At 34.6% G+C, this 25441-nt stretch overlaps 1 protein-coding gene across 1 annotated transcript; it reads right to left on the bottom strand.

Annotated features, from left to right (window-relative positions):
- Window positions 1–350: 350 nt before the first annotated feature.
- Pi3K92E (phosphatidylinositol 3-kinase 92E) lies at window positions 351–22804 on the bottom strand. Its single transcript, XM_073960553.1, has 9 exons — window positions 22460–22804; window positions 15876–16081; window positions 15138–15791; window positions 13952–15069; window positions 13298–13885; window positions 12929–13235; window positions 12689–12859; window positions 1929–2048; window positions 351–1842 (listed from the first exon to the last, which is right to left on the bottom strand). Exons 2-9 carry the CDS (start codon window positions 16017–16019, stop codon window positions 1714–1716), a joined length of 3231 nt encoding a protein of 1076 aa, XP_073816654.1. The 5' UTR covers window positions 16020–16081; window positions 22460–22804; the 3' UTR covers window positions 351–1713.
- Window positions 22805–25441: the final 2637 nt, after the last annotated feature.

Below are 25441 nucleotides of genomic sequence, written 5' to 3'. Positions count from 1 at the left end.
AGGGGGATTATGTACGGGGGAGGATAGGTAGACGGCGGTAGGAACATTTAGAAATTGAATGACTTTATTTTTGAAATTCGTAACTAACATTATTTATTTATATATAGAAATCACAAAGTTAATTAAATAACTGGTTGAAGAGAGATATAGTATGTGTGTGGAGGGACAGGGGATTGTTGGGGGGAAATTTAGCTTGAGAAATAGTGTGGAATAACGTCTATCTATACATTCATAATAGTTTTGTTCGAGTTTTTGCTTCTCTGATGCTTGTATGCAGCAGCATTAATACAATCAAATACAATTCACGCGATTTCAAAATGTTCCACCTTTTGTAGTTTACAACACAACAATTTATTTAGTTTTTATTGTTTTTTTTTTTTAATGCAAATAGGTTTCACTTTGTTTTCCTGTTTTTATTGTAACTAGAGATAATTTCATTGTTATTACGCAATATTTTCTTGTTTTATTTTTGAATGTTTCTTTTTTTTTGCTTTTCTTTGTTAAATTTGAGGAGTCCTTTATTTAGTTAATTCATAATGATGTTGATTTCTTTTCCTTTTGTTTTTTCGCTTTTAAGTCTAAAGTTTGTGTTGAACACTTTTTTATGTATCTTTTCTTAATATATTTGTATATTTTTTAACTTTTTATGTTTTTGTTTTTTTTCTTAAGAGAGTTCATTACAAAAAACAGCAAATAATAGCAATAATATAAACTAATAATTACACTTATTTCAAAAAAAATTTCGCTATGAAAGATTTTACAAATGAAATGTAAATCATGTGTTTATAATATATGTACTATATATATAGAGTAAGAAAATAAAACCTGAACACTTGATATAAATAAGATGACATTCGAAACAAGAACAGAAACTTAATACAATGTTTTTTAATTTGGATGCAATTAATTAAATTGTTGTAATTTGCAGTTTTTAAATAAATGTTTTTTAAACTTGTGGATGGGATGAGAAATTTCCGCTATTATTCTAGGTCTATGAACATGTCAGCCGGGAGGCAAATAGATGTTTGCTTTAATTTAAAGGTAATTGCTTCCACGTTACATGTTTCCGTCTAGTAAGAGACTCAATTCACAATATATAAGCAAAATAATTCAAATCGTTCGGTACGGTACGATGGGCAGACAGCTTTTTATGAGGTTACACATAAGAGTGGGTCCATGCAAAGAAGGTATATTGAGAGACTTTCTTGTAAACCTTCAAATCAGTAGATAGTACAAAAATTGGGCTATTAATTAGAATTCTAAATTTCCAAAATCTCCTAATGCAATCCAGATCTTAATGCCCGTAACATTTTAATTTCCGGAAGTACCTGTGGGGCAACGATTGTTAACAATTCTCTTTCATATTCTATCTTATTTCGAATATCATCTTAACACTATTTCACAAAAAATAGTTTAGGAAGAAATATGTATATAAATATATTTAATATACAGGCGGCAGATGAAGGAGGATGGAGGATCATTAACCAAACAAAAAAAAAACTAAAGAAAATATATGTTATTTTCCTACATATGTGTTGTGTCTGTGTGTGTATAGATACAATAAACAAAACATATATGTTTGATTGAGATGTTGTTGTTGTTGTTTCGAGATGAACATGCAGCGATTTGGGTAGGTGTGGTTGCGTATGTGTGTGTTTGGGGATTTATGTGTAGATACATATACATACATACTACTTTTGTTGTAACGTGCTTTTATTGTTTATTATTTTTAGAGAAATTATGTGAAGCCCAATTGAGTGAAGTCTTCCAGGAATTGGCTAAAGCCTCGCTAAATTTCGAACGGAAATGTTCGAGTGCTTTTTCTGTACTATATTCTAAAACCTGGAGAATATAAAAAAAACGAAATAATGACGTCATATTTGTAGAAGTTAATATCATGGTATATGTATGTATGTGGTATTACTTACCAACGTCTCTTTTAGATAATTTAAATCTTTTTCTGATGACAGCTCTGGCAGTCCTGTTGATATCATCATACTAAATAATGAGAGTATAAGGCAGCCATGTTTGCGTAATACCAAAAATGCCTAAAATAAAATAGAACCAAAAAGAAACATTTTTTTTTTTAAATTTTACCTATTACATGGAATTTACTTGGAAACGAAGAGAATGGAAACCATTCTGAAATTGTAAACATTAGATATTAAGTATAGGCCTGCACTTGGTCAACAATTTTTACAAGCATCTACAGTCTTAATAATAAATTCACTAATTAAGGAATTTTGAAAACTAAGATGTGAAGATGTCCTTTCCGCTACCCGAACATCAGTGGGTTGGGCAGTTTTTTGAAGCGGTAATTGGTGAAATCACTGAAATTTGGACAAATAACTTTTACATGATCGCTGAAAGTGTGGGCTTCAGAGGTGGTTGTTGTTGTAGCAGCATATGTTTGATGCAGAGTTGGCAGCTGCTGGCCGCTTTCGGTTTCGGATCAATCTGGTAAAATGTCATAGAATTGGACCTTCAGAGGTAATTGCGTCGGGCAGTCAGCTGATAGAGACGAATATATGAACATTGTTTAAGCCAACGGAAACAACGGGTTGTCAGATGACGTCATTTGTCAGAGCAGAAAACATAATTGTTATTTCTGGCGAACTGTTGCACTCTCCGCTAATTCTGGTAGGTGCCTCATACATAGACCGTGCATACGTGAAGCTATCAGTCAGCACTATACCCTTCTGGTCATTTACTGGAACCGAATACACAAAACTCATGATGTGCATTAAAGTCCCCTAAGATCAAAAAGCTGGGTGATTTTGGACCTATAACTTATGGATCTATCTTGTATTGCCACTAAACTTGAGTTGCGTTGTCAGTTGTCTGCGCGACTGAGACGAAATGTTGTACCATTAATGTCAACTCAACTGGGTGATCGATAAACATGTTATCGATCAGTGTTTTTTCAAACTTGTGACCTCTATTCGCAAAAAAAAAAAACATTTTAAAAATAATTGCGCTTTGGATAACTCTTTTGTGTATTCTAGACAATATTTTAATATTTTGGCTGAGTTTTCGAGCAAATTTGGAAAACAACCCAAGATTGGAATATAACCTGCCCATTGAATCTTCGGATCGTCAAGTTTTATTTGCTGTCCCAAAAAATGATAAGTTCGAACACTATTATATCCAAAAGGCACAATTCGCCAAAAAGCTTTTAAAATGATAAGTTCAGTGGAATTATTTTTTGATGATGAAGAAAATGTACAATAGATGCAACTATTAGAAGAAATTTGAGGGACAAGTCGAATCCATTGGAATTGCCATTTGCACTGTGAGCTGATGATCATGTGGAAAGATCTGAGTAAATTATTTCAGGCTTAATGCGTATTTTCGATTGCCAACGTTACGTTGTGGAAACGTTAAAGGATGACTTCAAAGTTACAGATCAACAGCAATACCCCCACTTTTAAAAGTGTGCGCAGCGTTGCGATTCTTGGAGGACGGAAGTTTCCAAAAGTCCCATGGTAATGATTTCAACAATTGCATGGCTCAATATACATTGTCGAGAGTATTGAAGGAAGTTGTCCACTTGATAGAGGAAAAATTGTGCCAAAATTGGATCGTTTCGAAGTTGACAGAGGAGGAAAAAAGGCAAAATAAAAACCATTTTTATTCAAAAACGAAATTCCCTGTCGTAGTTGGCTATATAGATGGAGGATGTTCGTCATTTGTACTTAAACTGAACCTACTGTATTTGTCACCAAATTCACTTGCAAAAGATTTGTTGCTGTCCGCTCCAAAGGCAATAAATTCAGTGTATCTATCCAGTGTCGTTTAAGTTTATTTTATTTTGAGGCATTTTCTTTTTCAACTTTGCTTTAAAGTGAATCCAGGCTCTGCCACTCTTCAGGTGTTCGTGTTGGAAGTTCATGGCTGTTTAAACTGTCCGAAATGGACCTCCACGCTTCATCCGCTGTCACCAAAAAGCCGAACTCCTCGGGCTAAGTTTGGATTTTCACTCAGTTTATCAATTAATATTTCGAACTGCTGCTTTGTCGTTATTTTCACCACATTGATACACAAAATTAATTTATGATGCAAAGAATCAATAATTGTTAACAAAATGTTTATTTTTCCTTCTATTTTACTTCTTCTTTCTTCGAAAATATTCCCTGCAACTGAAAATAACTGGTTGCTGAAAAACAGCCGCTTCGTCAACTGAGATTCGCAACTTCAGTTGAGAGTTGCCATACGTGGATCAATTTTGACAACTGGCAACGCCACTCAACGATAATTGTTATCGATGATCGACCCCTTAGAGTGCATTATTACTTGTTATACGTTTAGCAACTCTATTTTGGCGCATCCACCCCTGACATCTACGCCCATTCATTCCACGTACAGGTAATTAGAGCCTGACATATGCGAGATATGACTGATGTAAAATGAGTGATAGTCCTGCAACTCCACTTCTAGTGCGATCTTCCTTTAGAAGGCTGTTCTTTTTGAGCTAGGTTTCTTACACCGCCGATACCATATTATTCATTCAGTCCACCATTTCCTCGATCTTACCTAGAGGCACAGTTGCAATTAAACTGCAAAAGGAAGGGATTTCCAGGGATTTCGTTTGCTATTGGTTTTTTAAGAAAAAAATTTTTCATCTTTGTGTTTATTTCAGCTCGAGTCCATATTCTGTTGTATTCAAATATTTGAATAACAACAAAATGTTTTACAGTGGATATGAAATTGATTAGTTGCGGGCGGAGGTTGGGAAGACTATAGTTTCAGTTGTCACCAAACAACTTCATCAGTTCCCTTTTGCCGCCGCCTCTATATCGATAAACAGGTCAATAAGCCCATCCAGCAAATTAAACAAAATGATAAATTTGCTGTATGACCTTAAAGCTGATTACCCTACAAATTGAGTCGAACTAAAGAATTTCATATCCACCACTGTTTTTATGTCGTCTTTGCTTTGCAAAGAATACGAACATAGGAATGTTGCTTCAATAAGCGGGGGTAAAACAACGAGAAAGTTGTCGTTTTTGCATTACGCATTGATCAACAAGGCCGTGCTGATGCCTATTATTGTAAACGAAAAACAATTTTTTCCTAAAAAAAAGCTATTTTTTTCTTAAAAAAATCAGTGATTGCACTATGCAACACGAAAATTATTAACCAAATTCTGACACCACAGCGTGATAGAAGACCAATAAAGAGAAGACACGTGTCTCGCCGATTTATCCCATCTCATCAACTTTCGCGGTTATATGCCTCCAAATGTTTGAGGATGTCAAAAGGGGTCATTTTGTCAGGACTATATGTTCCAAAACAGGGACGTAGTCAGAAATGCGTGTCGACACCATTTCGGGTGGCCCAACGGACATGATGTTTTGTGAGTAAAATATACAAAAAATGTCTAAAAAATCACCATTTCGGGAGGGGCCCGGGCCTCCCCTGGCTACGTCGGTGTTCCAAACCGTTACGAAATTTGAATAATTCTCAGAGGCAAATCGTCAGGTTGAAATTTCGTTTAACATTTTTTCGGGTTTTGGTCTACAGATATTAAACCGATCAAATTTGAAGCAAACAACCAACTACAAAAATGTACCTTAGATCACAATAAACATCTTTTAACAACTTTTTCCATTGATACCAAACCTTCCAAAATTTAAAAATACAATCAACTACAAAAATTTACCTAAGATTTCAATAAACAACTTTCTTGAACATATGTACATTCTCGGAATGACGCTTTAAGCTGAAATTCACAAACAAATCAACCAATGACAAATATAATCGAACTTTGAGCTTGAAGAACCGTTCCTAGAAAGTTCATATGTTCTAGAAAGTAGTTTACTAAGACCTTAGGTACATTTTTGTAGTTGATTCTATTCTTAAATTTTGGATGGTTTGGTATCTATGAACCAGAATCGGAGAAAAAAAGTATCAAAATCGAATATTTTCGAAAGTGTTTTGCCATTTTGACCTTTAAAAACCTTTAACTGACAGTTCGTATGTTCTAGTCAGTTGTTAGCTAATAGCTTTGCAACATTACTGTAGTTGATTGTTATCTTGAATATTGAACGGTTTAGTATCTGTGGACCAGAACCATAGAAAACTAGGTAAAAGTCACCTTTGTTTTGCTATTTTGACCTTTAAGAACAGTTTCTACAGATTTCGTATGCTCTAGACATTTGTTTATTGAGATCTAAGATACATTTTTGTAGTTGGTTCTTTGCTTTCAATCGGTTTGAAATTTGTAGACCCCAACCCGAGAAAAAATTAAAGAAATTTGACATTGCAGATGAAGTTTGAAAGACTTTATGTATTTTTGTTATTTAAGACAAGAGCTACAACATTGCCTCTGGGAGTAAACCAAATTTCTTAACGGTTTGGAAGATATGATCCTGACAAAATGACCTCTTTTTACATCAAAGCCTCTAACCGCGAAAGTTGATGAGATAGGAAAAACCGGTTTTTTTTGGTCTTCTATCACACTGCAGTGTCAGAATGCGGTTAATAAAATGTGACTTAAAAAATTACACACAGTGTTATTTTTCCTAAAAAATCAGTATTATTGTTTTCTTTAGAAATCTACGATTGTTTTTATTTTCTTAAAAAAAATCCACCATTATTTTTTTCTTAAAGGAACGATTAGTTATTTTAAAATTATTAATGTTTTTTTATTTTTTCTTTAAAAATCCAGGATTATAATTTCCTAAGTCCACGATTATTTTTTTGGAACAAATTTATTATTCTACCAGCTGGCGGAAAAATCTGTTTTTTTTTTAATTATACATTTTTTCTAAGTAGCCGGCCTTTGTCCGGGGATTTAAGACTTAAGACCATAGGAGACTCTGGACAGGAGAAAATCTCGAGCACGAGAACAAAATATTCTTTTAAATTGATTTTCAAAATAGTCAGGCTTAATCCCATAGTCGTTGTTTTAATATGTATTTTATTAAAACAACTTTAATTTATTAGTGGGAATATGTGGCGAGGTCTGAAACTATAGTCTTCCCTCCCTTACCCCTTGGTAAACATCGTCAATTTTTCCCACTAATAAATTAAAGTTGCTTTAATAAAATATTAAAACAACGACTATGGGATTAAATTGTAAATTTTTTTCCAAGTAGCAGGCCTTACACAAGGGAATTTTTGGAACTTTAGAGGACCATATCTCGGGAAGTATGGACTTTCCCCCAACGAACTTTATATTTTTGAAATGTTTAGATTTTTCCGCCAGCTGGCAGAATAACAAATTTTTAAATTATTATTTTTAAAAATCCACGATAATTTCTTGAATTCGCCATAAAAAAGAAAAATATTTCTTTAATAATTCTACGGTTATATTTTTTCCTTTAATAATCCACAATTAAATTATTATCTTTAAAAACAAACGATTAAATTTGTTCAGGACTAGATTTTTTCTTAAAAAATCCACGTAGATTTTTTTATTTAAAAATCCATGATTAGACTTTTTCGATTTTTCAATTTTGATTTTTCAAAATTGATGATTAGACTTTTTCTTTCAAAATCCACGATTAAATTTTTTCTTTAACAATTACACCATTTTTATTTTCTATAAAAAAATCATGATTATTTTTGAGTTCCATGATTATTTTTTTTTTTTTTTATAAAAAAATCATTTCTACCTACATAAAAGTCACATTTGTTTTGCTATTTTGACCTTTAAGAACAGTTTCTACAGAGTTCGTATGCTCTAGAAAGTTGTTTATTGAGATCTAAGTTGTTTATTGAGATCTTTAAAAAACCACGATTAGATTTTTTAAATCTAAACGGGGATTAGATTTTTTTTCTTTAAAAATTCACGTTAGATTTTTTCATTAAAAATCCACTATTAGATGATTTTTTTAATCCACGATTAGATTATTTTTTTTTAATCTACGGTTAGATTATTTTTTTTTAATCCACGATTAGATTTTTTTCTTTAAAAAGTCCACGATGAGATTTTTTCTTTAAAAATCCGCTATTAGATGAAAATTTATTTTAATCCACGATTAGATTATTTTTTAATCCACGATTAGATTATTTTTTAATCCACGATTAGATTATTTTTTTAAATCCACGATTAGATTTCTTTCTTTAAAAAGTCCACGAGTACACGAGTACATTTTTCTTTAAAAATCCACGATTAGACTTTGTTTAAATCCATAATAGTGGATTTTTTTTCTTAAATTAATGAATGAATATTTGTTTAATTATTCCGCTTTTTATTTTTTTTAAACCGTAACGATTATTTTTTTTAATAGTTCCATTATTTTCTTTTATTATTTCACTATTATTTTTTTTAAAGTCCATGATTAATTATATCTGTGATATTTTTTTAATGATTCTACAGTTATTATTTTTTATTTAATAATTCCACAATTATTTTGTTGTTTAATAATTCCACAATTATTTATTATAGTCTTTTTAGGATGACGGTCCTTATTTATGAAAGTTTTTCATTAATTAATTAATCGAGCTAAGATGATCTAAGGAGGACGATTATTTTTTCTTTAAAAAATCCACATTAATTCTTTTTCTCTTTAAATTATCCACGATTACATTCAAATTTTTTTTTTGTTTGTCCTTTTAAAAATTCGTGATTATTTTTTCATTAATAATAAATTAGATTTTTTTTAAATCCAAGATTAGATTTTTTCTTCAAAAATCCACGATTTATTAATTAAAAAATAAATTCTACTATTATTTTTTTATTCACGATAATTTTTTCTTTAATAATTCTACGATTTTTTCTTTAAACATCCACGATTTATTTAATAATTCTACTTTTATTTTTTTAATCCACGATATTTTTTCTTTAATAGTTTTACGATTTTTCCTTAAAAACTCCACAACTATTTTTTTTCTTTAAAAAACTTCACGGCTTTTTTTAAGAAAGTCCACAATTACTTTTTAATATGTGAAAATTTGTTTCTTTAAAAAATCCACGATTATTTTTTCATTAAAAATCCACTACAATTTTTTCTTTAAAAAATCCACGATTATTTTTTCATTAAAAATCCACTACAATTTTTTCTTTTAAAAATCCACGATTATTTTTTCTTTAAAAATCCACTACAATGTTTTCTTTAAAAAATCCACGATTATTTTTTTAATCTATGATATTTTCTTTCTTTGGAAAATCCACGATTAATTTTTTCAAAACCCGTGATAATTTTTTTCTTTAAAAAAAAACTACGCTTATTTCTTTAAAGCTGTGATAAATATTGTCTTTAACAAATCCACGAGTAATTTTTTAAAATTCGTGGTAAAATTTTTCTTTCAAAAATCCACGATTAATTTTTTTAAATCAGTGATCTTTTTTTTTTTTTCATTTTATTGTTGTAAAATAATGCTGTTTAATCTCGGGTTTTGTTGTTTTTAAATTGGGATGTAGTTAAATTTGATTTAATTTCGGGAAAGGCAAAGAATACTAGTTTCGTTCAACGCCACATGGACTCATCAGTTCTCTTAGTTCTTTGTATTGAAACAAAGAACTCTTCCCCAATTTTATGACGACCAAAGCTCAAGAATAAACGTAACCGATGAATTCGTTTAAATGCGAATTCAACAGAAACATTTAAAAAATCTCTTAGCCGCATATCGTCGGTGTCATGCTTAAGTGTTTTTTCGGTCGGTTTTTCTCTATCTCTTATAGTTTCTGGGATATTCATATGCCAGTATGTTCCATATCCGCTTTGTGACCCAAAAAATCTTGTCGTTTTGTTCCATATCCATAAAGCCTGACGTATGGAACAAAACAACGTTGAACTTTTTAGTTCCATATCCATGTCGTTCGGCGTATGGAACAAAAAGAGACAAAAACGAATTGTTCCGCACCAAAAATGATGGCGTTTGGAACAAAAAATTGGCAATTTTTGCGAAGTTACGGAATAATGTGGCGTATAGAACAAACTGTTTTAAAGGACTTGGTTTAAAAACTGAAGAATAATAGTTTCTAAATCCAAATATTTTTGAATATTGCATTGTTATATGAAAACGAAATTGTATCAATCGTTTAAACAAAAAATCTCTTGTTTAAAGACAAAATTTTGATGTAAGTCCACAAAAATATACGCAAAACGTTCATTCGTCTTGAAGCTAGTGTGGACACCGACTAAAAAAATGGTATTATAAGAAAAACGCGTTAAATGTTTTATGTTACCTTAGAAATGCAAAATATCAATCCGTTTTTTTTTTTCGATTTTACCACTAAAAATAGTGATAAGTGTAGACAATCCCTTAAATAAATGTTAAGGAAACCTATAATAATGGTCCATATTGTATTTATATGAGAAAAATAAATGTTTGTTTTCAAATCAACAGTAGCACTTCATATAAGGGAGGTGGAACACGATTGATAAAAAGTGTTTTGGTTGAAATGTGACAAAATGTGTTCCATGTGACACAAACTGCCAAAAACATGAAAAAAAGATTCCATGGAACAATTCAGCAACTTTTTGCAATTATAAAAATTGGCCATAACTTCTAGACTATCATAGATATCTGACTAAAATAAACTACTGATATATTCTATGAGGTTATTTAAGCAGAACTGAGCTCTTAAAGTATTGGATTATTGCACCATTTTTGTCCTGTGTGGCCTTAAACATTAACTTGAGTTTTTCTCGAATCAGGCAAATGGCGTATGGAACACTTAAGCATGACACCGACGATATGTAAATCAAGTAACTAGTTCCCAATGTTATGGACTTTGCATTGCAAAGGAACGCATTACAAATTTTGATAATTTTTTCTTTAAAAAAATCCACGACTAATTTTTTTTTTAAATTTGTGATAAATCTTTTTCCTTAAAAAATCCACAATTTTTTTTAAATCCGTGAACATTTTTTCATTAAAAAATGTTTGCCATAAAAAACAACACTGCAACTCAAATGTACTAAATCTTGTATTAATTGTTAACGCGGAATTAAACATATGATTGACGAACAATTTTCTTTTTTCCGGTTTGCAAATTTTCCTTCTTCTTTTGTCACTAGTCGTAAGATATAGACGTACATTTTTAATAAATACTTTTGAATTCAAACAACGTATGTTTCTCTTGACTTTGGTTCACGCATATTCCACATAAGGATTAGTAACATAATCCCAACAAAAAGTGCAGGATTATTTTTTTAAATCCTCGATAAATGTTTTCTCTAAAACATAGACGATTATTTTTTTTAATCCGTAATAAATTTTTTCTTTAATAAAATCCACTACTTTTTTAAATCCGTGATAAATGTTTTCTTTAAAAAATTTACGATTATTTTTTTTAATCCGAGATAAAGTTTATTTGGGTGGACTCTTTGTAATTATATAAATTGGCCTCAAATTGTAATATGGCTTCAATCACAAAGCAAATAAAGGAAATAAATAAAGTTTTTCTTTAAAAAATCCACGATTATTTTTTTTTAATCCGTTATAATTTTTTTCTTTTGTGATTCTATTATTCTTTTTTTAATTCGTGATCAACGATTTTTTTCCTTTAATAATCCTACGATTATTTTTTTTTTTTCTTTAAAACTCCTACAGCTGAAAATATCAACACAGTTTTCGAATTTATATCACAATAGCTATTTTATACTATAATCATACCAAAACTATTCTGTAACTAGAAAAATACTATGTAACTAACTTGGATAGCTGTTGGTCTAAACTGCTATTGCCATACTTCCATTTTATCTTTTATTAAATATGAGATAAATTTTATAAATAAACAAATTCCACGATTTTTCGACGATTTGTTTAATATTTCTACTATTTTTTTAATCCACGATAATTTTTTCTTTAATAATTCTACGACTATTCCACGACTATTTTTTTCCTCAAAAACTCTACGACTATTTTTTCCTTAAAAATTTTATTTTTTAAATCCGTGATAAAGTTTTTCTTTAAAAATCCACGATTATTTTTTTAATCCGTTATTTTTTTTTTCTTTTGTGATTCTATTATTATTTTTTAATCCGTGATCGACGATTTTTTCCTTTAATAATTCCACGATTATTTTCTTTTTTCTTTAATAATTCAACGATTTTTTTTAATAATTAATTCCACGATTACTTTTTCTTTAATAATTTCCACGATTATATTTTTTCTGTAATAACATACGACTATTCGCACGGTATCACTATTTAATATTTAAATTCTTTGCCACTGCGTTGCAATGTCCCTTTTTTCAAGTTCGGCTGCTGTTATTGTTTTGTCGTTGAAGTTTTGTTGTTGAATCTTATGTTCTTGTTCCACAAACATCCCAGAAGGGACAAGGGAGACATTTCTCACCGGGGTGCACCGATTCATATTAACTCAATCATATGGGACCTACTGTTTATCGCCGAGTCCGAACGGCGTGTCTTAAGACACCACTTGTAGAGAAGTTTTGCATGGCTGAAATACTCAGGAAATGTCGCCAACATTACTGAGGGGTATTTTGCCGCCATTTAAAAGTTTTTTTATGTTACCTGGCCGGGGAATCGAACCCTTCGACCTTCAGCGTGCAAGGCGGGTGTGCATACCATTGCACCAAGGTGGAACCCAATCTTTGTTGAATCTTATCTAATTAATTTATACGTTGATTTATCTTCTAATAATGTGCTGAGTGTTTTATCAATTTCTACTGACCTGTTTGTAGCCTAAAAATCTTTTATATATCAAATTGTGTTACAGGGTACTCTGCACATGTGTGTTATTATGCACCTTTTTGAATGTAACTTACCTTTTCACACATTTCTTGAAAATATCTAAATTCTTCGGCCATACGATCGGCACGACCCTTGTTTATAACATAAACAAAATCATGTGTCAGAACAAAAGGAACACGTTCACGGCGAACACCGAATTTTTCTTTAAAATGACCCAGAATATGACCAAAATCTATATGGAAAAGCTGTAAAATGGAAAGAAGAAAATGAAAAATAAACAACTTTCAAATTTTCTTGCAAAAGAAAAAACTTACTTGACCATTTTTCTTAACCATAATATTGTCTGAATGTCGATCAGCTACACCCAAGACATATGTGGCCACACAATATCCGGCACAACTGAGAGTAAATTCGGTAACGGCTTTATTCATTTCTTCTTCGGTTTTATTGTGCTCCTTAAGCCAACTGTATAGGGAACCCTTTTTGAATGGTGATGTTGCTGAAAACATACCTTTTTCTTTTTGTATATTGGCAATTGTTTCGGCATTTAATACCACTTCGATCATACCCAAACGACGTTCCATGCTAATGCAATTGTAAATGTTCATGCGGAAGTCCATGCTAAAAGACAATTACAGCGGGAGGTTAATAGTAAATACAAAAAAGTGACGTATAGCATTTACCCTTCATTTTTCCACAATTGATCCATAACTCTTAACATTTGTAAGGTTAACATATCTTGTCGTAAATCATCACCATTTTTAAATATAATATAAATATCGTTGCAATTCTGATCGGCATTTTCAAACACAATCCACAGAGGGCGCATTTTAGAATCCATAACTTTGCATTTCTCCGGTTTTACACCCTTACAGCGAAAGCTGGGATTCAGAGGATTTTGTATGCCTAGGAAGGCACCACTGTTTCGTTGATTTCGCAAAAATTCTTGTAACAAATTGCGAACTTTTTCTTTGCTACCTTTCTTGGCCAACACTGAACCTTGTTTAAGTTTTTCCAGTACCTGCAATTGCTTACGCAATAAAGGTACATGTGGCTTACAACCTTTCAGATATGCCTCCAACAATAAACCGAAACGTGTCTGCATTGATGGTGTTTGCATTTCGGAACGTAAATGCCAAAAGAAGTAATGACCTATTCGTTGATTTCGTAATGCCCTTTCCAATACGAATGTGGTAAGGGCACAGTCTAAATAAGATTCGTGTTTCATGGCTTGCACCAATTGCAACAAGTACAACAGCAGTTCTTCGTCTCTGTAAAATAGGAGAAAAAATTAAATTACTAATCCGATGTGGAGGTGGGTGGGTTTACATGCTTACCTTAAATTTCTCAGACATCTTATAGCAAAATTTCTAACTGCTGGATCTGGATAGGCATAATCTAACAGTTCTAATGACCTTTCAACTGATATAGTTGGCCATTCTTTTAATAGATACCACATTTCAGCTACCTCATCACGTTTATTCCAATTAACACAATGCAAAAGTATTGAAAGTTCTTCGGGTTCTTCTATTTTAATGATATATCGTTTCTCCCATATATCATTACGATCCTGATCATGCATTTCATAGAGTTTATTAAATGTGCGAGAATACTGGGATAGAACTTTGCTGACAGCTGCTGTCGATGATGGTACCGGACAATCTTGTGATTTTATGCGACCGAGTGGTTCATTACAGGCCGCCAAACGCGTCGCATACTGTAATACCGTCTCCTCGGAGGGATATTGTATATAATCATATTCATAACTATGGAATGTTAGCTGTACAACAGCACATTCATCTTTACGAGGATTTGGTTCAATTGTACCCAACGGATGAAATATTTCATCTGATTGTATATCGTCGGCATATGTCCACGTGTATAGAGATAAACAGCCACTTTTTAGTTGTTCCTTATAATCGAATACCGTTGTATTAACCCAGGCCAGTGAGTTGATATTAACATTGGCATCTTTCAGTAGGGTACTACTGCTGCTGGTGTTTGAGGATTTCTTGGAGCGTGATGATCGTGTAACTTCATAAATGACCAGACATAGTCGGGTCATGCGTGGCAAGTTTTGTATGGGTATATCGAAGACAATGTCTTTTTCAAAGGTAAACGAACGATTATTACTGCTGGCAATATCGAATGAATGTTGGGCACACAACTTGTGTTCACCGTGATATAGGCCAATGTGAACACCGACTTTATCACCTCGTACCAAATCACAATTAACATTATCGATGCGATGTAAACGTAAGCGGAACGGTTGATTTAGCTCCCAAGAGCATTTACCTTTGCGTTTTACCATTTCGTTTGAGGGGTGGCGAAAGCTTTCCGGCTTTGGTGGTCGTTTGGGGGCTGCATTCAATTCTTGTTTATAGCTAATGTACGATTGTAAGGTATTGATGGCTTTTAAAACTACATTGGGTACATCGGACCCGGAAAGGCTTTCCTATAAAGGCAAAACAAACACAAAAAGTAGATACAAATTCCTATAACATTGTGAATATTATTTCTCACCTGTATATAAATAAATTGTATCAGAGGATAATCACCAAACAAATACTCATCTCTACCACGAACTTTCAAAATATAATCCGTGGCACGATCACTGACTTTTATTTGTGATTTACGAACTTTTAATATCGCCGAATCGATTAAAGTTCTTGGTGTATGCTGATCATTTACAGAAATCGTAAATGATGTCTCGTCATTTTCCAATTTTACCACTACTAAAAAATTTGAATTTCGAAATCGCTTCCGTATGATTTCTGGCATTTCCGGTGTATCTGCCAATCGCAACGGATGTTCATATAACAGTTTTTCATACCAACTATATTTGGAACGTTCCAATTCAATTTCATCGCATAGCAATGTCATTTTTCGTCGAAAATCATCCTCTTCAGGGCTGCGTTGGGCACTATAGTCCTCGAATGATTTACCAATCATATTACTAACTAATTTTGATAGTTCATAATCACTGGATATTGTGCTGGTTTCGGAACGTTCTCCCAAACGTAATAGACAAAAATAAGGCTGTAATTCACACAGGCGTTTGGTCTCATCGGTAAATGGCTCAACCAATGCAATTGCCGAAATGCCACTAACTTCATAATCACATGCATCTTTGATTAGATTATTCAGAGGGTATGTTTTAGCTTGTCTGACCATTTCCTGCAAAGCAAACAAAATGCAGTAGAAGTTGAAGAAATGAAGTAATTAAGAGAAGGATGGGAATTGTCTGTATATTTTACTTACTGCCTTTACTTCTCGTATTGTGGTTGTTGCAGGTACATTCAAGCAAAGAAAAATGCCATTTGGTAGAAAACATTTTAGTTCAACATCTGGAGGATCATTTTTCCAGGTGTCTATTGAAAAGGATGAACCGGCCAACGGTGCCATTTTTCAGCAAATTTCTGCAAAGGGCAAGACGTTGGCAATTATTGTTGGGGTTTGTTGTATGCCTAAAAATAAAATAAAAATTGTTAAATAAGGAAATTAGAGCAAAAAAGTGACCCAAGACAGGGAAGCCTTCAAAAACATACAGCAGTAATGAAAACAAATATATAAACGACTTTAGCTGATGGCCATTGTAGCCAATGCTATGTCTTATTAACATTGTATTTACTGCAAGTAAATATAATAATAACTATATAAATAAAATATAAATGACTAAAATGTGATCCTGATCTCTATTATAGCCAGTTTACTCGTATATTCAGAAATTTGTCCCCATAATTTCATTGCATTCGTAACAAAAATGGCCTACCAATACCAAATATGGATTTTTTTGTAGTGCAGCTAAAGGCAGCCATATGACATACATTTTAACATTTCCTATATTTCTTGAGCCAATGATTGCTTCTATGATAGCCTCAAAATACTAAGGAGCGTTTATTTTCTCTGCTAGAATTTGCATTTGTGGCAGCAGTTCTGCAAAATATTGAAATGTTGAGCCGATATTCCGTAACTCATGTTTCTAGCACATAAAACCGCAGTTGGCAGCTGTTGCTTCTGTTGATAAAGAAGATCTGTCTTGCAAACCTTGGTCCTTTGTCTCTAAATCGTAAAGACTTTTCCAAGATGTTTGTGGTGTTGATGTTCTATCGGATACTCCATCGATTTTTTGTTAATTGAGGTTGCACCATCCCGCCTTTGTATGTGGTGTTGATATTCTATTGGATACCCCATCGATTTTTTGTTATTGAGGTTGCACCATCCCGAATGTTGTGGGGCAAAACTACTCTGGTTTTTCTTGGCAGCTTACGCTCCTCAGCTGCGATAGATAGGGGAAAACTAAGCGACTATATATCACCAGTCTTGAGATGTAGATGTCGTTATCCATAGTAGAGACGAACGGTAGTAATCATCCTCTGGACGATCTGGGTTTTACACAGACGGTTCCAAGATGTTAGAAGCTACCGGGGCTTGTGTCTACTGTGAAAGGCTAGATCTTGAATATTCTTACAGGTCGGATAACGACTGTAGTGTATTCCAGGCTGAAATCTTTGCGATTTCGAGGGCAGCAGAATTGATACGAAGTGTGAATGCAGAGATCTTTGAACCGGTGACTATCTTTGTGGATAGTTAAGCGGCATTGTTTGCCTATATTTTATGTTTTAAGAGTAAAATTATTTAATTTTTTTTGGGTTTATATCATGATCAGAACATCCATAAAATTAGTATCATACTATGGGAACAAGCCCAGTTTAAGACCCCTGGCCTTGGATGGCGGCTTCATTCTGGAATTTAGGATTTCCCATTATCCTGTTGTTGTAACAGTGTTTATTATTGTAGGTTTGTGTGTTCGTTCTTTTGCTCAATCTGGCTCTAGGTCTATATCCATTTCCAGGAAAGTGGCTGGTTCGATGGGATGTACCCACAGATCCACTGGAGATAGATGTGTGTGTTTGGCGGGGCAGTTGAAAAGGTGCAGTGTGTCGTGTGGGCCCATGCCGCATACTGGGCAAATGTCTTGTCCAATAAGAATTTAGGCGACTGCAATATCCCGAGCGTAGTTAACCCAAAACTACTGTGGTTTGTCGTGGCAGCTGACGCTCCTCAGTTGCGATAAATGTTGGATGTACTCCGATGACTTTATTCATACTATCAGGCATGTCACAGATTCCGATCGGAATGGTTTCAATTCCGTAATTTCATTTCGATCGTTTTTGTTTTAGCTTCTTCAGATTCCGATCGATTTGATGAATTTCGAAAATCGTATTATTTAGTATAAATATGGCAACATTAAAGGAATTAAAAGAAACAAAACAAAAACATATGATTAGAAAACAGTGTAGAAGTGGGAATTGTGAAAAAATTCTGTTGAAAGAAAGTTTGTTTGTGCGAAAATAAAGTTAATTTTTATTGGAATTTCAATTTTTCTATTGTTACTTTCATCGAGGCACAAAGTAATAAACGTAACATTGAAAAATACCTTGTTTGAGTTCTTTCTTCTTTTGCTTTCTTTTATCATTTATCATTCGTAATGCCAGATTGTTTATTTTTTACAAATTTACAACAAAAAATTATGTGGCGATACTTTGTTAATAATTGGTTTCGTTGAATGAGAAATAATGAAAATGTGCGATTTTTTTAATAAAATGATAAAAAATATGAAATTAAATGTGATTTTGTTAATAAAACAATATTTTTATTATTTTTAAGTGCTTTTGGAGTGTTTTAAAGTGAAATGTTACCAAAAAATACAATTCCACTTGATAAACTAAAAGTGGTTTCATTCCGAAAGAATTTTTCGTTTTTCGGTTTCTGAAGAAGCTAAATACGGAATCAATTCCACTTTCGATCGGAATTGGTTTCTGTGACATACCTGTATATTTGCTTATGACCTTAGCAACTGCGTCCGTGTGAATGCTATTTAAACCTGCTTGATATGCCTGTTGATCTTGGGGGTTCTCTCCTGTATCGTTGAATCTCTCCCACGACCTGAATGCGTCGAGCCTGCCCACCAGATGATATGGTGATTGAGATGGCTCTCACGGTAACACCAAAGCAAGTGCTGCAACGTAAGCATCTCTTTGTGTTGCTGCACTGGAAGAATCTTTGTCTTCTCATGTAGATGGTCCACTGAAGACTTGAGGAGGCACCTTGTTGAATCTGGGAATTCTGCTACCGTCGACCACGACATTCAACTCTCTTCCAAACTGCGTCGTCCATGTGGTGAACAGAGTGGCTATAGATTTTGTGGCGGATTGCATATTCCTCGCGTGGGAAAAGGTGGTAAGATCGGTTAAATAGGAGTTCAGTCTCTAGCAGATGTCACAGAAAGTACCTGACGCCGAGATCGTGCACTCATCCGCATATATTACGATCCCGATAGAGGTTAAACAGTTCGGAGATATTACCACACCTTGGGCAACTCCCTGTTTCACTCTACGGGGTTTGAACTTCTTGTTCCTGAATTCCACGTACGACTGGCGTCCACACATATAGTTGACTATCCAAGGTTTCAAGCTTGGCCGGAGGGTTGTCTGCTCAATGTCCTCAAACAGCGTGGTGTGCCTCAAACAGCTTTTGATAAGTCAAGCGCCACCATCACTGTTCTATCACACGGCGGTCTCTGGTTGAGTCCATGACAAATATATGTGGTAATGACGTGCAGCGCTGTTGTCGTGCTGTGCTGCTTACGGGATCAATGCTGATGATCGGCAACTTGATAGCTATCTCTGATACTGGGGAGGACTAAGGCCTCAAGGGTCTTTGCTACGGGCGACAAAAGCGAAATCGGCCTGTACGATTCACTTTTGCTGGCATCCTTGTAGGGCTTCCGTGGTGGGACCACCCTGCCCATTTTCCAGAGTTCGGGAACAATGAGGGTGGCTAGCGACAATTTGTGAACTTCAGTGAGATACTCCACTCCCGGATCATCCAGCTGCTTCAGCATTACCATGGAGATTCCATCAGGGCCCAACGCTTTGGATGATTTAGCGTTTCTGATGGCATTGGCAACATCATCTATTGTAAACTGTGGTGGTTCATCCTGGGCAGGAATATATCTTATGCGACGTTATACTCTTCTCTCCACCATGTCATTCTCGGGGTGTTCGACAAACTGTCGATTGAAATTACTTGCGCACCTTTCGGGTCAGTCAACGTAACGTCGCCGAACCTGAGTGAGGTCCTTTCTTCCCTCCATTCAGGGTTCGAGAGTGACTTAACCGTTGCCCACAATTCACTTATACCGTCTCCAATATTGCAACTCTTCAGATGATTTAACCACATGTTCCTCGTATGCTCGCCGACCAGCCTGCTGACTTCCAGTGTCAGCTCCCATTTGCTAACCCCGTCGCCTCTGCCGGGAAGTTTGGTCTTACTTCGTGTATTTGACCAGCAGGTATGTATATGGCGAGTGATGCAGCAGTGATGATGTCTCGGAACGTCCTTTCCGCTACTCGAACATCAGAAGCGATTGACCAGTCCTCTGAAGCAGTGATTGGTGAACTCTCTGAAACTTGGCCGGCCACTCAGCTTTCCCATGATTGACGAATGTGCGGCGTCCAGAGGTTATGAAATCGGGTGGTCTGCTAATGCAGACAATTATGGGGAGATGGTCTGATCCAAGGGAAATGTCGAGTTGCCAGGTAACGTCAGTTGTCAGACCAGGTTATGTCTGGGGAACTGTGACACTCTCCTCTAATTCTGGTAGGGGCGTCCTCATTGACCGTGCAAAACGTTGAGCTATCAATCTGCTCAGCCAGCGCATCTCATGAAGCGCATTGAAGTCCCCCAGGACCAGACGATTATGACCTTCCAAAAGCGGGCTAATGTCAGGCTCCTAATCTCAGATACAGCTGTTTCTCGGCGAGATGTATACGTTCAGCAACTATATCTCGGCAGCTCCATACCTGACTGCTACCCCCATACATCTATGTACGGGTCATTAGAGACAGGCTCAAGCGAGATAGGTCTGTATTGAACAGATTGGTGCAATAGGAAAGCTAATCCTCCACCTCCACTTCTGGTGCGATCCTTCCTTAACACGTTGAAATCTACTATTTCCTCGATCTTACCTCGAAGTCCATTGCAATTAAATTGCAAAAAGAATGCATTTTCTGGTATTGGGACAACAAAGGCTGCTGTTAAAGGCTGCGTGTGCCGTTGCTGTCGAGGGGACTGCGGGGAGTTTCATAATCCGATGGCGACTCACTAGGGACTGTATTCACACAGCATGCAGCAACATAGTCCCTCTCGTAGTCCCTCACGTGGACAAGTCCAGCGCAACCGCTTAGATGCACCCACTCATGACATCTATTGCATCTCACCGAAGCCTGGGCAATCCCACGCAGAGGGATCTCTAGTACCGGATTAACCGGAAAACACACAACATCAGCCTTCCGACCAACGACTGCCACCTCAGTGTACATATGTGAACAAGTCGGGTTTAGGGCCCGATCCCGGATCTTGATAATATGTATACCACAGATAGCCCTTGGTGTCCTGATTATAACGATGTAAATGTTGTCTTGCACAAGTCCATACTTCCCGAGGTATTGGCCTTCAAAATTCCACAATCACCAAAGACATTTTTAATACCCAAGTAGAGCCCGCAGTTAAATTTTCTTTCGAAATTTAAAAGCGTGGCTACATTCGACAGGGAATTTAAGACTTTTACCAATGGACAGGGTCCAACACCGGCTACGCGGGTTAAATTTTCCCTTTAAAAATGGAAAGTTGTTCCAACACCCGCTAGTTGCAATCAAAATCTTCAAAGCTTCACAATGATACCAATATTGCATTGGTATTTACAGAAATTTAAAGGTCGGGAAGTATGTACTTGGCAAGGCAACATTTATGTACATATGTATGTATATCGTTTTACTCAGGAGGTTCTATCTGTGGTATGTCATCAAGATCCGTGACCGGGCCCTAAACTCGACTTATGCCTAAATATGTTTGTATTTGTTTCGTTTTTCTGTGTTGGGAGCAGCATATTCCGGAATGACGTCTCCGGATTCATTTGGTCCGTGCCGGGGCGGACGAAGACCCAGGACCAATATATTTGTGCTCGGTTTGTCCAATTATGCTCGTCACGTTCTCTTCAATTTTCTTTCGTAAAATCTATTTTATAAATTCGGAAACTTCGTGTATTTTCGTAAGCTTAGTTTAGAAGAGCCGTTTGATTATTTTTTGGTGTGTGTGACTGCAGTTTATTGTAAAACTTTTGGACCCATGTTTGGAGGTATAAACTTCCCCGTATTTCCATATAGTCGTCTAATCATAAACCCAAGTGACTAAGATAACCTTTCCCGAATGATTCGTGACCGTACTCCAAACTGGACTTAAGGGCAAGGTATGTACTAAATAACACCATAGAAACGGAATGGCAAGTGTCCTTTTTTTTTTTTTGAAAAATACCTATGTTACTGTTGGGCAGAAATGGTCGGCCTCATACACAAAAGTGTAAAAAATACATGAGTCTCTCGCAATTTGCCCACCATTGACCTATGTACATGTTTAACATAATTACAAGAGTTGTTAGATGGCAAACATTCACAAAAATGATGCAGGATAACAACTTTGTTGTTTATGCTTTAAATCAAATGTACCCCTAAAACCTCACCTACAGATCTCAATAGCGGAGTTATGCCCTACGGCATCAAAACTAACAAGTATCACTCATTCACATCGTTTACTGTGTCTTGTTGTCTCGTCGCACCCAAAACTGAAAACACTCATCTTAATTCTAGGGAAATACCAAAACACACACCATCATTACAACAAACAACCACGATGATGACTATAATAAATAAACATATCAAACAATAAAACATTTCTAATCGATGGAAAACATGTTTATATTTTTTTCCTCAACGTCGCCTTACCTTTTCTTTTTTTCCTTATTGTTTGCTTGCTACGCTGATTTTATGTATTTGTTTGTGAAGCAAAACACAGTGATAGACGAAATAAATTCCGAAATTTCTTTTCTATTTTTTTCTCGTCACAGAGATTGCTCGACAAGATGTTCGCAAATTTCTATGCACACTTTATAATAAACACATTAACTGGCGGATAAGATAAACGAAATCATGTTTATCTTTTATTTTTTTTTTTATTTTTCTATGATAATTTCATAAAATATTTTTTGTTCAATATTTTGTTGGGTTTAGATGGATCTATAGATTGAAACATGAATGGGATAAGTTGGATTTACAGATCGAAACATGAATGGGTTCGTCAAGGGCTCTATAGATCAAGGCGATGTTAGAAGATTGGCACCATTATTGTATGAATAGTTGTGTTCCTTTACTTACCTGACGGTTACCATTTTTACCATTTGTGGAGTTATGATTTCACAACATCCTTCGACGCAGTCCACACGGAGTTATGAAAAATACAATTTATAAGCAAATGCATTAGAGATCCCTACAAAAAAATTTTACAAGAGAGCGCGCAGCTAGGATGCACTCCATTTCGCTTACACAGCACACAGCTAGGATGTACTCCATTTTCGATCCAAATCACAGCTTTTGATGTAGTGTTTTAGATTGAATTTAAAGGCACTCTTCGGATTGCATTTTTAATCAGTCCAAAGATGCAATAATTAATGCAAGCCATTACGAAATATCCCAAAATAAATAAAATGCATTTATTATATGTGTAAAACAAGAACACAAAGAACTTTATTATATCAACACAAATTAAAAAAAATCCATTAAATTCAATCACAATTGAGCTTACTTCCTCCGTTCTCGATTTAATCCAAGTGCATCTGATTTTCTTTCATCATCCTAAAGTTGTTTTATTTTGCCTTCCCATCACTAGTTCAGCTTTCGACATGGACTCCAACTCCACTCCATTAAAAATTTCCGTCTCGTGAATTACCGCAAAAATGTTCGCAACTTAAGTTGTTATTTCTTTATCTTATAACAAATTCTTCGAAATGTATACACTCTTGTTTATCTTTTGAAGAAATGTGTAGGGATCAACCAACTGTTTTTTTCTGTAGGGATCTCTACAGCAAATGCTTATAAAATGTATCGAACGTAGTGCATTTTTCATAACTCTGTTGGACTACATCGAAAGATGTTGTGAAATCATAGCTCCAATGGCACAACTCCCAAAATTTTTTGCTGTGATGTACTCCAACGGCAAATGTACTGTACACTTGTAGTGATTCAACTGCATCCGCGGATGCAAACTTTTTGCTGGGTTGTTGTTAGATACATACAAAAGGTGGTTGTTTTGCGAAGGGATATTTGTTGAAATTTGTTTCCGACAAAGTGCTGCCAAGTTTCCATTTTTCTTTATTCTTCTATCAGAAATGACAGAAAACTTTACTCAAACGTTGGATATGTTTAAGGTACGAACAGAATGAGAAATTCATGCTTATCGAAGCCTAAATTTATGTATAAGAATAAATAAAAGATCGCATTTTAATTAGGTAGTACTTAGCCATTAGGATTTTAAGGCCTGGGTACATAAGCTGCCTCGCCTGGTTGCCTTGCTTTCCTGCTTCATTTCTGACATAACATAAAATAAAAGAATAAAGAAGGCCAAGCCAATTTGGAACTAGGTTGCCCTTTTCTTCTTTTATTTTCGTTATGTCAGAAATGAAGCGGGAAAGCAAGGCAACCAGGCGAGGCAGCTTATGTACCCAGACACATAAGAAGCATGACATTCTTGCTTAAGTCATATCTGATAAAAGGCTAAAGACCAAGTTCGACCTAATAAAAAGATTTCAGAATCACATTTGAATTAGGTCGAACTTGGTCTTTAGTCATTTACCAGATATGACTTAAGCAAGAATGCCATTCTTCTTAAGTCCAATTTACATATGCATATTAAATGATTTCGTTTTACGAAATCCTAGAATCAAATGAAGTGTATTTACATATGTTTTTTGCGTTATTTGCTTACGCACACAATCGCACATACACACTTATACAATAACACAAACACACGCACACAATATATTTATTCAGAAAAATAGGAATTTCACAACACAAATGTGTATCAAATAACTTAAATTATTAATTTTTGCAAGTTTTTTAACCATTTATTTTCACTTTTGTCATCGTTTGAGTATTTTTGTTTTTCTACAACACACACAAACAAACAAAGACATCATAAAACAGTTGCAGTTGTAGTTTATGACGAAAAAGCAGGGTTGCGTATAAAAGTATGGTGTTTTCGTGCGTTGTTTAGAATAAATGACGTAACTATCGTCATTTATTTTTGTATGGTAAATGACGCAAAATGTTGCCTGTTTTAGCAAATAAATGACGAAACAGCTCTAAATGACGAAAAAGTTGCTAATGTAAATTGGACATTATCCTCTAAAATAGAACAAATTTGAATCAAAATGTAAATATAACGCATTCAGAACTCTCGTAGGCAATTTTTATTAAACGTTTAGGATGAAAGGCACTATTTTATGGTAGCAAATTTCGAAGTTTCAAATTTCATGAGTAGACCCTATTACATTTTGAAAACTAAATTTACAATAAAAGTATAAATACAGTGGATTGTCACTTCTACCTTATAGCTCATTTAGATATGACTTCATTAGCCGGATTTAGCACATTATCAGGTTTTATTTGCTAAATCCAGCCAAAATCTACCAGATTTCCCATACAAAAATAAATCCTCCTATTGAGTGGATCTGTTTGAAATCTGGCATAAATCCTCGTATACAACTCTGTTTTTTGCAACATGACCAAAGAACTAATTTTTCATAAATTTTTTCAATGAACCTACCAATATTTTTTAGTCGTTCTTTTTCATCTGAAAGAGCACATCTTATACTACATTTGGAATTTTTGTTGTTAAAATATTGCATAGTCTTGTGGTAAATTTCTGTAAAA

Source organism: Musca autumnalis, unplaced genomic scaffold, assembly GCF_047663935.1.
Source record: "Musca autumnalis isolate F117 unplaced genomic scaffold, ASM4766393v1 scaffold_1, whole genome shotgun sequence".
Lineage (NCBI taxonomy): Eukaryota > Metazoa > Arthropoda > Insecta > Diptera > Muscidae > Musca > Musca autumnalis.
Note: the sequence above shows the minus strand (reverse complement) of the source record. Positions and strands in the feature narration are given on the sequence as shown.

Excerpts from the sequence above, each read along its gene's own strand:
- Pi3K92E (XM_073960553.1), bottom strand. The coding sequence starts at position 16,019 with ATGGCACCGTTGGCCGGTTCATCCTTTTCAATAGACACCTGGAAAAAT. Across the intron at positions 15,792-15,875 it reads CAATACGAGAAGTAAAGGCA|GAAATGGTCAGACAAGCTAA; the intron begins GTAAGTAAAATA and ends TTTGCTTTGCAG. Across the intron at positions 1,843-1,928 it reads ATTATCTAAAAGAGACGTTG|GTTTTAGAATATAGTACAGA; the intron begins GTAAGTAATACC and ends TATATTCTCCAG.